We start from the raw sequence: 12077 nt of genomic DNA on the forward strand, positions 1-12077 counted from the left end.
TTATTATCTATTATTAGTATTGTCAATAATGTCGTCATTATTATTATTAAAATATACTTAATTATTTTAATTATTTTAGTTGTTGTTATTATTATTTTAATTAATATCATAATAATAATAACAATGTTGTTATTATCATTTTAATATTATTTTATTAAAATTTATTTATTTATTTTATTTACTATTTACTATTATTTAAATGTTATTTTTATTAAATTAAATTGAATTTATTTTATTATTTTTATTCATAATGTCATTTAAATAATAATAAATGAAATAATAAATTTTAACAATATTAATATTAATAAAATAATAAAGTTAATAAATAACATTAAAATAATAATGACATTATTATTATTATATTATATTATATTTATTTTTAATTTTTATTATTTTTATTAATATTATCATCATCATTATTATTATTATTTATTAATTTTATTATTTTAATGAATATTATTGTCATTATTATTGAGGATATTTTAGTAATTTGTAACAATTAAATTTATTCTGATTTCGATTACAAGATAAAGTAAACACGTTAATGACAATTCAACTCATTTTAATTTCAATTCCTACAGTTCAAGTAAATAACTTATTTTAATTCTTATTTTTCATTTTAATTCCAGCTTATTCTCATTTTTTCCCATTCTGATTATAACTTATTCCGATTCTAATTTAATAAACGCAACATCAAACTTGAAAAATAAGAGAAAGAGATATTTATCATTTAACTAAAAAGTATTTTTCTTCCATTTCAATATCTAAAGTATCCTTTATCATTAGTTACATAATCTCTTATATTATTATCTCTAACACATACGCAAAGATGTATCGACTTAGTTTAAGATTTTAGATTTTATTAAGTCCGAAAAAGTTATTAAATTATATGATTTAATAGTATAACGTCATAATACTATTAAATCATAGAATTTAATAATTTTTTCAGATTTTAACAAATTTAAAATCTTAAATTAGAACACTTTTTTTTTTTTTAAATACCGAGGATTTTTTTGAAGAATATAAATCTTATGTGAAATAAATACAAATCTTGAGGACTGTATGAATAATATCCCTATTTGAAAACGGAAATCCGACCCACCGACTCGCGCCACCTTAACCGTGTAGTCTGAAAATTATATATGACTAGAAAAAGAACCGCTGCAAAACCCTAAACCCTGTGCTGAGTTGCTGAAGGAGTAGGGAACGAACCGTGAAAAGAAAGACAAAGTCCAAGAAACTGAATCAGTCTCTTAAAACTGAAATTTTGGTTAGTTTTCGGTTCACTTTTAATCTTTAAACTCTGTTTGAATCCCGGGAAAAATTAATTTGTTTCCAAAAAATTTTCCCAGTAAACTTTACTCCTCTGGACTCACCTCTTCTTCGCAAGCTCTAGCGTTTTCTGGATATTCTTAATTAAAAAAAAAAAGCGAATTTTTAGTTCAAGTGAAAATCAAAATTTAACGTATAAGTTAGTTGTTTTGTCTACTTATTTAAGAGAAGCTGTATCCTTCAGGTTGCTTTTAATGAACAGCTGCATAACGTTTTTAGTGTTTTTTCTTCTTCCTTTTTTTTAAAGATAAAATGGGTAATGTTTGTCCATGAAATTTTCTGCGAAGTTGAATTTTCTTTTTTGGTTTGTTAGTTTTGTAGGGAATCTATGAGAATTGAATTTCAGCTGAAAATTATTGGCCTTTTCACCTGGTTTCTTTTTGTCTATTTAGTGTCATTTCTCTGCTATTGATAATATGTTATTTGGTGATGTGCTGTTTTAACCCGAGAAAAGAGAATTGTATTTGGATTGTATGTTACTGTCATTAGAATTGTAAACAAAACTTATCACACAATTTGACTACCTGTAGGTTTGTAGATACATATTATCTTGAGTTATAAATGGCAATTGATGGGAGTTTCAGTCTTGAATCTGCACTGGAGAGATTTCTTGCCCGGTGCCCCAAGGTTGGGGGTCTACGACATTTTGAGTCACTTGTTAGAAAGGTACTTTTTGTCGCTTTTTCATTTGGCTCTTGCGAAATTTGAAGTAAAGAAGTGAGACACAGAGGAAAAGGAAAGATGAAAAGCAATTGATATTTAAAATCTGACTTTCTGTCCGAGGACAATGTTTTAACTCACTACCCATGGAAATATAGAAGATTTGAAAATATTAGGTTTCATAATTTTATCTTCCAAGTTATGTTGCTCGGTTTGTAGCAATTATTTTATTTGTGCCGATGCTGCAAACTGTAGCTTTTTATGGTGTTATTTATTGAAATATGCTTTTTTGGATTTGGTTTATAAGGGTAACAAGGTCACAGAAGAAGAGGTAGTGAATTCAGTGGCAGAGCTATCATTGCACCCTCATTATACGATCCCATTGCTGGGGTGTTTCCGGCCAATAGCACAGAAGATAGTGGATAGAGCTGTCGATTTGCTTCATCATGTGTCTGATGACCTAAGGTCAAATTCGGATGAGCAAGGAGAAGATTCTGGATATCTTGGTGATGCAGAAGTTGTTGCTGTCATTCAGTTTCATGTTAATAGTAGGAGTGGGTTGCGACTTCATGAGCTTGCTTGCTTGGCCTTCTGTCGGGTGCTTGATTTGGCCCCTTGTTTGTTGGAGTAATATTTCCATCTCCTTATAATCTACTGCATCTGCATCTGTTAATTGCGGAGAAATGAAAGTAACACAAAACATAGCGAGTGGATCTATTAAATGCGTTTCTTTTGAATGAATTTCCTTTTTGTTTGTAATATTTAATATAAAAAAAAGAAGAAGAAGAAAAGAAAAGAGAAATCTTCTTGCGCGTTTGGAGAAGCATGGGTGAGTTTTCCTTCATAGTAGTTTAACACAAACCGGGTGAGAAGTGTTTGTAAATCATGAGCTGAACCAGACCAAATTTTGATTTATAGGCATCACATTTTGTTTCACTAGTTAAAGCATCTTAAATATGAGATAATTCTTGGTAGAAATAATTAGTCCTACCCATGCACCAACTTAATCTTTAAGCCCAATATATCTGTGGTCGTCTTTTTCTCATGACGTAGCCATTTTTGGACTCAGGGGTCTCATTATGTTTGATACTATTTTTCATCTTTAATAGAAGTATTTCTCTTTTTTTTTGGGGGGGGGGGGGGGGGGCTCAGAGTTCTCATTATGTTCACGCCTTACTGAAGAAGCATTGAAGTTCTAATTTGATTATTTATTTCTTGTAAAGTGTGGATCCCATTTTTGGCATGGCTGACTAAATTGTGTAAACACTGTTGTCTTTGTTTGGCTTTTATAACCAAGTCAAAGACTTACTGAACTCTTTATATTAGATCGCTCCACTGGTAGGTTTGGATTATTGATCCTTTTCATTTGGTTTCATATGTAGCACTTGCATCTTATGTGCACACATCCTCAAGTGAAAACAATTTGGAATTTGTGATAATTCCTCAAGTATGGTAACTCCTCAAGGAATTATGTAAATTATTTATTTCACCAATATTCTGATTTTTCCTGTATAATTTACTTTCTCACAATCATATGCTGACATCATGGATTTTAAATTAATGAACTTATCTCCAATCAATGGTATTGTTGAATTTACCACATGATTATAAGAAATACAATTTTAAATTTAACATATTCTTCATTATGCTTGTGCTTGAATTGTGCTTCTCTGATTGCAGGTCTGTATTAAGATACTTTAAATTTGCTCCACCTCCTTTTGAACGTTTGATGAAAAGAACAGTCCCTGAGTTGTCTTCAAGGGTATGTACACTATTGTTTTGATTTCTTTGTAAAGTAAAACCTTGATAAATTAATGCTCGATAAATTTGACTTGTTAATTAATTAATGTTTACTTAATCAATATATTTTTCTTGCCCTTAAGGATGTTGATATATCAAGGTTTTACTCTATCGGTATGATTTAAACTTCACACGCATCATGTTGGTTAGTATGCCTGATGTGGATTGTTAATCTGGCAACGTTTGCCTCACTTCCTTGATGTTTATTACTTTTATAAATATTTTATTTTGGAGCATGTGAATTGTCATGCTGCCTACTCTCCCAAGGACTACCTTTTTAATTAAAGATTGTCAAATTTAATTGTAAAATTGATTGGTCAAGAACATTCAGTGAACTGTTTTAGAGTTTCTTGTGGATTTGGTAGTTTATGCCTCCCTTGATACTATAATGTCCTGCTGAGTCATCATTTGTATAAGACATTTGCCTAGTCCGAGACTTTTTATAGAAATAAGGTCAGGTTTGTAAATTTTTGTCCTTGCTCCTTAAGTATCATTTAAGTAGATCAGACTTCTAAAAAAACTTGCAGTTTGCAGTGTGTTCTTGTTGAGATACACACACACACACACACACTTAGGAACAAAATAAATATAATAGATGTAGGAATTATACGTAGAGGAGGTTTAGGATTAGAAATTTGGTTAAAAGAAATAAAGCCTTGCTTGGTAAGTGGCTATGGAGATTTCCTTTGGAAGTTAACTCCTTTTGGTATCTAGTCATTAAAAGTAAGTATGGCATGCATAAAAATGGGTGGAATACTGCTGATGTTAATAGAGGATCCGGTAGAGGTCATTGGGTGTATATGTCAAAGGGTAGAGCTGCTTTTTTGTCAAATAATAAGTTAGCTATTGGTAGTGGGCAGAAAATTAGATTATGAGCGAATGTTTGGGTGGGAGAGAGGATGTTTAGTTGAGATTGACGCAGCAATTCTGCCATTATTTTAGTCATTTCTTTTGGAAATTTATCAATCTTCTTGCTCTTGGGTGATTTACTGTTTCTGTTATTGGCTTTCAGGTTGTAAGTCATTACCTGAATGCTGCTAGGATATCTTACCGCTTCCTCATAATTAACACTGAGATTCTCTCAAAACTTTGGGATTGGTCCTGTTTCTTGGATTTTGTCAAGAAGTTTGGAAGCCTCAACTTGTGCGGTGATGCTGAATTCAAGAATGATATTGCAGATATAAGATGGTGTGCGTTACAGATTCTGTCTGTCATTTTGAGAACAAGTGATAGAGCAATTGTGGATTTTGGTGTTCAAGCTGAAGAATCTATTTCATGTTTATTTCGGTTCGTTTTGGTTATTTCTTTAGAGCAAATACTTTTTATCAAATAGCTTTTTGAATAATTTGCGTGACCTTCCTACTGTTTTTTCTTTCCTCGACCAATTTCAGCTGGGAGGAGTTTTGTTGCGATACATCACTAGAGAAGGCTGCCTCATATATCGAGTCATCTGACAAATTGGGTTCTACGATTGATGACCTCAGTTTCAATCAAGAAAACTGTTTGCGCTGTTTTGGCCTTTATTCACAGGTTTATTCACAGGTTAATGAAATTGAGCCATCAACCCGGTGCCGGAAACTGGCAATAAGGTAGGGTTAATCTAACAAACAGCTATCTTTCATTGCATTGTTCGGAGTTATTTATATGCTTCTTTACCCCATGTAATGCACATAGATTTAAGAGAAACATGTCTTTGAATTATTTATATGCTTCTTTACCCCTTGTAATCCACATAGATTTAAGAGAAACATGTCTTTGAATTATTTATATGCTTCTTTACCCCTTGTAATCCACATAGATTTAAGAGAAACATGTTTGTATACTATTGAGACCTGCTGTTATGATTTCTTTTAGAAAATGCAATTTGACATCTGGGATAATTTTGGAACTCAGGGATAATAAATCTAGGCTCATTTCGGAGTTCAGGGATGATAAATCAGACAGCAATCCATTTGTCTTAACATCTACAGTTAAGAGAAGTTATGAGGTGGTCTTGTTAGCAGTGAGTCAAAAGTGGCCTGTTCTTCTGTATGGCCCTACTGGCTCTGGAAAATCTGCGCTTGTTAATAATTTGGCCAAGGAAAGTGGTAACCAAGGTAATTTTCAGTTTGTTTGTTAGGTATCTTTGTTATAGGTGTTGTAGTTTTATTTCTAACATAACTCCTTCACAGAAGCCACTGTAATCATTGAAATTATTCGCAATGCCCATCTATAAAACTAAGCTATCATGTATTTTTTGGGCCAATTATTCGATTTTAGTTCTATACATCTTATTAGTTTCTCTGTTTGCATCTATTTGTAATTTATATTAGTGAAATATTTTTATTAATTCAAACATTTCCATGTTCACTGATTCATAATTGTTTCCTTATGCCCTTTCTAATTTTCTATAAAGGTTTCTGTTTCCTATCAAAAAATAATTGTTTCCTTATGAATATATGGATCTTCTTCTTTAATTATCATCTCTCCCGCCCTTTCTTCTTCTTTACAGTTCTATCAATTCACATGGACGATCAAATTGATGGGAAAACATTAATTGGGAGTTATGTCTGCATGGAGCAACCTGGTGAATTTAGATGGCAACCTGGCTCTCTTACACAGGTCTGATTTTTTTTAGACATATTATGTTGCTTTTCTTTCACATGTTTACCAGATTGTTATGCCTTAATATATATATATATATATATATATATATAATTTTTTTCCCCCTCTTGGACAGGCTATTTTAAATGGGTATTGGGTTGTATTCGAGGATATTGACAAAGCACCATCAGATATGCAGTCCGTTTTATTACCTTTACTGGAAGGTGCAAGGTCATTTGCTACTGGCTATGGAGAGGTATTACCCTGAATACTGTTAGAGCACGAATATTAGTGTCACTTCCGTATCTCTCATCTCAATCTTGTTATTGGAACTAGTTTGAACAAGTAGTCTTGTTTGTATCCCGTTACTATATCAAACAAATTATGTTCTTTTTTTTGGCTGTTATGTTTGCGCCTGTGGTTGTTTTTTTATCCTTGTGATTTTTATGTGAAGGGCTGTTTTATGTTCAAATAATAATGTCAGGCTTGTATATTATTGGTCTATAATTGGGCTCGTTCTATATTATTTTGTTTTATGTTTAACATATTATGTCTTGTGATTGAGTATATTAGTTGATGGGCTCTCATATTTTCACCATGATTATATGTTGAATCTTTCTCATTGTATTGTCGTTCTTTGGCACTCAGAATTTTTTTTTTGGGGTAGGTTTGATTGTTATGCTGTGTTAGAACACAGGATTATATTTATGTTTGAAATCACTTTAAGTCAAAACTTGTTTCCCTTTTAGTGCTTTCATGACTGGTCTGGCAATCCCTACAGCAATATATTCCACTTTGTAAGATGATTTTTGTGGTAATCTATTCCAATGGAATGCTTATTGAAGTTTATGCAACATTAAAATTTTAAAATTTTACGGGACATTTTTAATTTTTTTCGTTGCTCATTTGGTTTCTCATATATTTTCATTTTCCCTTTTTGGTCCTTTTTTATTCTTGAATTGATGCATATGGATGGTAAATTTGCAGGAAATAAGGATACCAGAAAGTTTTCGACTATTTTCCACCATTTCGACTTCTAAGCTTGATCAATCACTCAGTGTAGAAGGTTTATGTGAGATTCTGGATTCTCAAATCCCCTTCCATTTTGCCAAAGTGCCTGCATATGATTTTCATTTTTCGCTTGTTCATTTTGTATGTAGAACAATATTCCATGCATTTTGTTTTCTATATTGATCATCTTGAAATTTAGTTCCATGTATGCAGAAAATCTTTTATGTTCGTTTCAGTGTACACAATGATAATCCTTCCATTTTGCCAAAGTGCCTGCATATGATTTTCATTTTTCGCTTGTTCATTTTGTATGTAGAACAATATTCCATGCATTTTGTTTTCTATATTGACCATCTTGAAATTCAGTTCCATGTATGCAGAAAATCTTTTATGTTCGTTTCAGTGTACACAATGATAATTTTAAGTCTTCATTTTGCATTTGAAAGTTTTTAAAAATTTGACCATACGATTCTAATTGATTCTGCCAAATGGATTTGGTGGAGTGTCTGGTTTGCAAGCATTCAAGCCAGCTTCCCCATAAGCAAGCTTCTAGATGGTCTACACATACTACTTTTACATGAACAGTATGAAAACTCACTTCTCATTACTTTGTCCTAGGTGTAGGTGGGAATTCACTTGGTAATCTGTGGAGGAGAGTGATGATTATGCCGCCAAGTAATGATGACTTGCAAAATATAGTGAAATCATGGTATCCAAATTTGGAGTCCCTAACTGAAAGATTGATAGGTGGGTTTCGTTGCATGTTATTTGAAGAATAGAGAAAGCCATAATGGGTGCCAAAGTAAGCTTGAATAAGTGTTAACTATATGGTGATTTGTATGGCAGAAACCTTTGAAAGAATTCAGTCCAGAAATTCTGTTTCCTATGGTTCTCTGAGCAGATATTCATTAAGGTATCTCAACAGCATTTCACTTTCATGTTACATATGAGGTCTGTTGAATTTCAGTCACTGCATTTTCTTTGGTGCCGATGGCAGGGATCTCCTGAAATGGTGCAAACGAATTGCTTGTTTCGACTTTAGCTCAAGGATGAATGGTTTGTCAGCTGATGAATGCCATGACATCTATCAGGAGGTCTAATTTGATCTTTGTTCTTTTCTCTTTCTCACATTTTTTTTTTTTGAGGTTCATTGTGGAGAAATTTTGCTTATGAAATAATGTCCTGTGCTCTCAGGCTGTAGATATATTTGCATCTTTTTCAGCATCTGCTGAAAATCGGTTGATTATGATGAAAGAACTTGCAAAGATGTGGGCTGTTCCTGTTTCAACAATTGAGAGTTTATATCCTTCTCATGAACCTGTTATCCAGGTGTCTGTTGTTCTAAGTTGTTATTGGTGTTCTGCTGATTAAATGTTATCAGTTTCTTATGCTCGTCACTGGACTGCAGAAATTATCTTCAGAAATGAAAATTGGACGAGTTACTTTGCCATGTTCTGAAAAAGTTGGCGTATGCACTTAATCTCATCCTGAAATTCATGTTTTTTTCCCTTCTTTTTACGAAACCTTTATTGAGATTTTCATTTTGTTGTGAATTTAATCTTCTTAATGTTTTCAATGATTTTTGTAGTTACATGAGGAGACTAGAAAGTTTGTCAGTATACGCAGTTCTCTGCATGTACTAGAAAAAATAGCTTGCTCTGTTAATTTCAACGAACCTGTTCTCTTGGTTGGTGAAACTGGTACAGGGAAGACTACCCTTGTGCAGAATCTGGCCGGGATGCTTGGTCAGAGACTTACTGTCTTGGTATATTGGTGGATGTTTTCTCTTTTCCTGCCTTTTTCTTTGTGGTGATTGATGAAATCTTATTGAATCTGTTTTCTTTTACAGAATTTAAGTCAGCAGAGCGATGTTGCTGATCTATTAGGAGGATTTAAGCCTATGGATGCACGATTCATATGCATTCCCTTGTATAAGGAGTTTGAGTACTTATTTTCTAAGACATTCTCCATGATGGTATTTATTAATTTGGTATTTTGATCTTTGCCTGTTTGACTTTAGATAGGTGTTGATAAATAACTTGTTTTGCTTTATTTTGATATTCAGGAAAATAACAAGATCTTTTTCTGTCTACAAAAGCTTTTGAGTGATAGAGATTGGAAGAAATTATTAAAAGGACTTTGTAAGTATGTTGATGAATACAAAAAGGGAAAAAAGCGGAAGAAATACTTGGATGAGGAGTGGGAAATTTTTTCTCTGAAACTAGAAACTGCCTGCAGACAAATTGCTTCACCGGGAATGATATTTTCATTTGTAGAAGGAGCATTTGTAAATGCACTTAGAAAAGGTGAGTGGATTTTGCTTGATGAGATAAATTTGGCTCCTCCAGAGACTTTGCAGAGAATTATTGGTGTTCTTGAAGGAGACAATGGTTCACTTTGTTTAGCTGAAAGAGGGGATGTCAGTCATATATGTAGACATCCTGAATTCCGTATATTTGCTTGTATGAATCCTGCAACAGACGCTGGGAAGCGGGACCTGCCTTACACTTTGCGTAGTAGATTTACAGAGTTCTTTGTCGATGAAGTATTAGATGACAAAGATTTGGAACTATTTATAGAACGATTTTTGGGTGAAAGCAGATCAAATAGAGAGAGGGTGCAAAAAATAAGGTGTTTCTATAAAGCAGCCAAAAAGGAATCTGAAGAAAAGCTGCAGGATGGGGCTAATCAGAAACCACAATACAGTTTAAGGTCTCTTTACCGGGCACTAGAATTTACAAGGAAGGCAGAGGGAAAATTTGGATTTGAAAGAGCACTTTATGGTGGATTCTGCATGTTTTTCCTCACTATGTTGGATGGACCAAGTGCGAAGATTATGAAACAGATGATTGGACACTGGTTAGTGAAAAGTGTACCTGCATCTGTGCCATTCGACAATTACTTGAATATTGAAAGAGGAATCTTAATGTCTGATGATTTCTTGAAGAATTATGTTCTGACTAAAAGTGTTAGAGAACATCTTAGCAATTTGGCACGTGCAATTTTTATTAAAAGATATCCAGTTCTTTTACAGGGTCCAACATCTAGTGGGAAAACTAGTCTTGTTAAGTATCTTGCTGCATTAACTGGTCGCGAATTTGTGCGGATAAATAATCATGAGCATACTGATATTCAAGAATATTTAGGTTCTTACATAACTGATGCTTGTGGGAGGCTTGTATTTCATGAAGGTGTATTGGTTAAGGCTGTCAGGAATGGTCATTGGATTGTTCTGGATGAGCTAAACCTAGCCCCATCTGATGTGCTAGAGGCATTGAACCGCTTGCTGGATGACAACCGAGAACTTTTTGTGCCTGAACTGTGTGAAACAATAAAGGCACATCCAGATTTTATGCTTTTTGCCACTCAAAATCCACCTACTTCCTATGGTGGGCGTAAAATGCTTTCTCGAGCCTTTCGCAACCGTTTCGTGGAGATTCATGTCGATGAAATCCCAGAAAATGAATTAAGCACAATATTAGAGAAAAGGTGCGAAATCCCCGAAACCTATGCTAAGAAGATGGTTGAAGTCATGAAGGAGTTGCAATTGCACAGGCAGAGTAGCAAGGTATTTGCTGGAAAGCATGGGTTCATAACTCCACGAGACTTATTTCGTTGGGCTAATCGTTTCAAGGCCTTTGGAAAGTCCTATGAAGATTTAGCCAGAGATGGTTATTATCTTTTGGCCGAAAGGCTTCGTGATGAGAGTGAGAAATGTGAGGTTCAAGAAGTTTTGGAAAAAGCTCTTCGCGTCAGACTTGTTAAAGATGACTTGTATCCACAGGTGTGTGCTTTCACACCTCACGGTTTAGGTCTGCAGTAAATGATGACTACTGTATAAATTAACAGTTTCTGTTTGTAATGCTTGCAAAATGATGAAGTAGAATTGTGCTCTGTTTGATATTAGTCAGTTTCTGATTAATTTTTCTCTCTTTCAACTCTTGATTCTTGTAGTTTCATTGGTTTATATTCTCTAAAGCACTCAATAAATTGTGTGTTTGGTTAAGTATGGTATACTGAAGTGCTCCTTTTTTTCATTTATTTTCTTTTGCTCAGGAACAAGCTGGAAGTGACTTGGTTTCAGAGAGACTTGGAAAGTATGAATTATAGAACAGTTAACTTCTTGCCGTGGGCTTTATTGTGTTAAAGTGTCACTCTCTCACAGCTAATTTGTCACTTGCAGTGTCGTATGGACTAAAAGTATGTGGAGGTTGTACTTTCTTGTCAAACGTTGCTACGAGTTACGTGAACCGGTACTCCTTGTTGGTGAGACTGGTGGTGGAAAGACAAGTGTCTGCCAGATGCTCAGCTTGGTGTTGGGGTCAAAGTTGCGTATTTTGAATTGTCACCAATACACGGAAACATCAGACTTCATTGGGGTTAGTTATTGGTTATATTTGATTCCCTTATCCCAATCTTCTGGCATGTTTTTTCTTGGGCACTGATTTTTTTGGAAGGTTTAATGGTCTTCAAATGCTTACTGATAGACTGTATAACAGGGGTTTTATCCTGTTCGGGATAGATCCAGATTGATGTCTGAATTCAAGGATCTAATTGAACAGAGATTGAAGTCTGAATTGAAGCATCTAGTTGAACAATGGAATCCTTTAAATGGGGACTCAGTAAGTACTTCTATTTATCATACAATAGGGTAAGTTGATATTATGCTACTGCTTATTGGAGACTCATGC

General features: G+C 33.7%; 1 protein-coding gene across 9 annotated transcripts in view; it reads left to right on the plus strand.

Annotated features, from left to right (window-relative positions):
- The first annotated feature begins 1104 nt into the window (after positions 1–1104).
- LOC102612702 (midasin) overlaps positions 1105–12077 on the plus strand; it is a 34913-nt gene continuing 23940 nt past the window's right edge. For 4 of the 9 annotated variants that reach the window (XM_006465899.3, XM_006465901.3, XM_025094907.2 and 1 more), the window contains exons 1-21: positions 1105–1270; positions 1863–1998; positions 2300–2619; positions 3673–3754; positions 4805–5079; positions 5184–5381; positions 5686–5888; positions 6284–6393; positions 6512–6631; positions 7363–7447; positions 8005–8133; positions 8233–8299; positions 8384–8480; positions 8581–8715; positions 8795–8854; positions 8975–9151; positions 9236–9361; positions 9452–11170; positions 11443–11483; positions 11570–11765; positions 11886–12008. In XM_006465899.3, coding sequence (XP_006465962.2) covers positions 1894–1998; positions 2300–2619; positions 3673–3754; positions 4805–5079; positions 5184–5381; positions 5686–5888; positions 6284–6393; positions 6512–6631; positions 7363–7447; positions 8005–8133; positions 8233–8299; positions 8384–8480; positions 8581–8715; positions 8795–8854; positions 8975–9151; positions 9236–9361; positions 9452–11170; positions 11443–11483; positions 11570–11765; positions 11886–12008 — 4368 coding nt within the window. In that variant the 5' untranslated portion in view covers positions 1105–1270; positions 1863–1893. Of the gene's footprint in view, positions 1271–1862; positions 1999–2299; positions 2620–3672; positions 3755–4804; positions 5080–5183; positions 5382–5685; positions 5889–6283; positions 6394–6511; positions 6632–7362; positions 7448–8004; positions 8134–8232; positions 8300–8383; positions 8481–8580; positions 8716–8794; positions 8855–8974; positions 9152–9235; positions 9362–9451; positions 11171–11442; positions 11484–11569; positions 11766–11885; positions 12009–12077 lie in introns of those variants that run through there. The other 5 variants (XM_006465903.3, XM_025094910.2, XM_015532098.3 and 2 more) reach the window with 4 other exon arrangements.

This window comes from Citrus sinensis, chromosome 7, assembly GCF_022201045.2.
Source record: "Citrus sinensis cultivar Valencia sweet orange chromosome 7, DVS_A1.0, whole genome shotgun sequence".
Classification (NCBI taxonomy): Eukaryota; Viridiplantae; Streptophyta; class Magnoliopsida; order Sapindales; family Rutaceae; genus Citrus; species Citrus sinensis.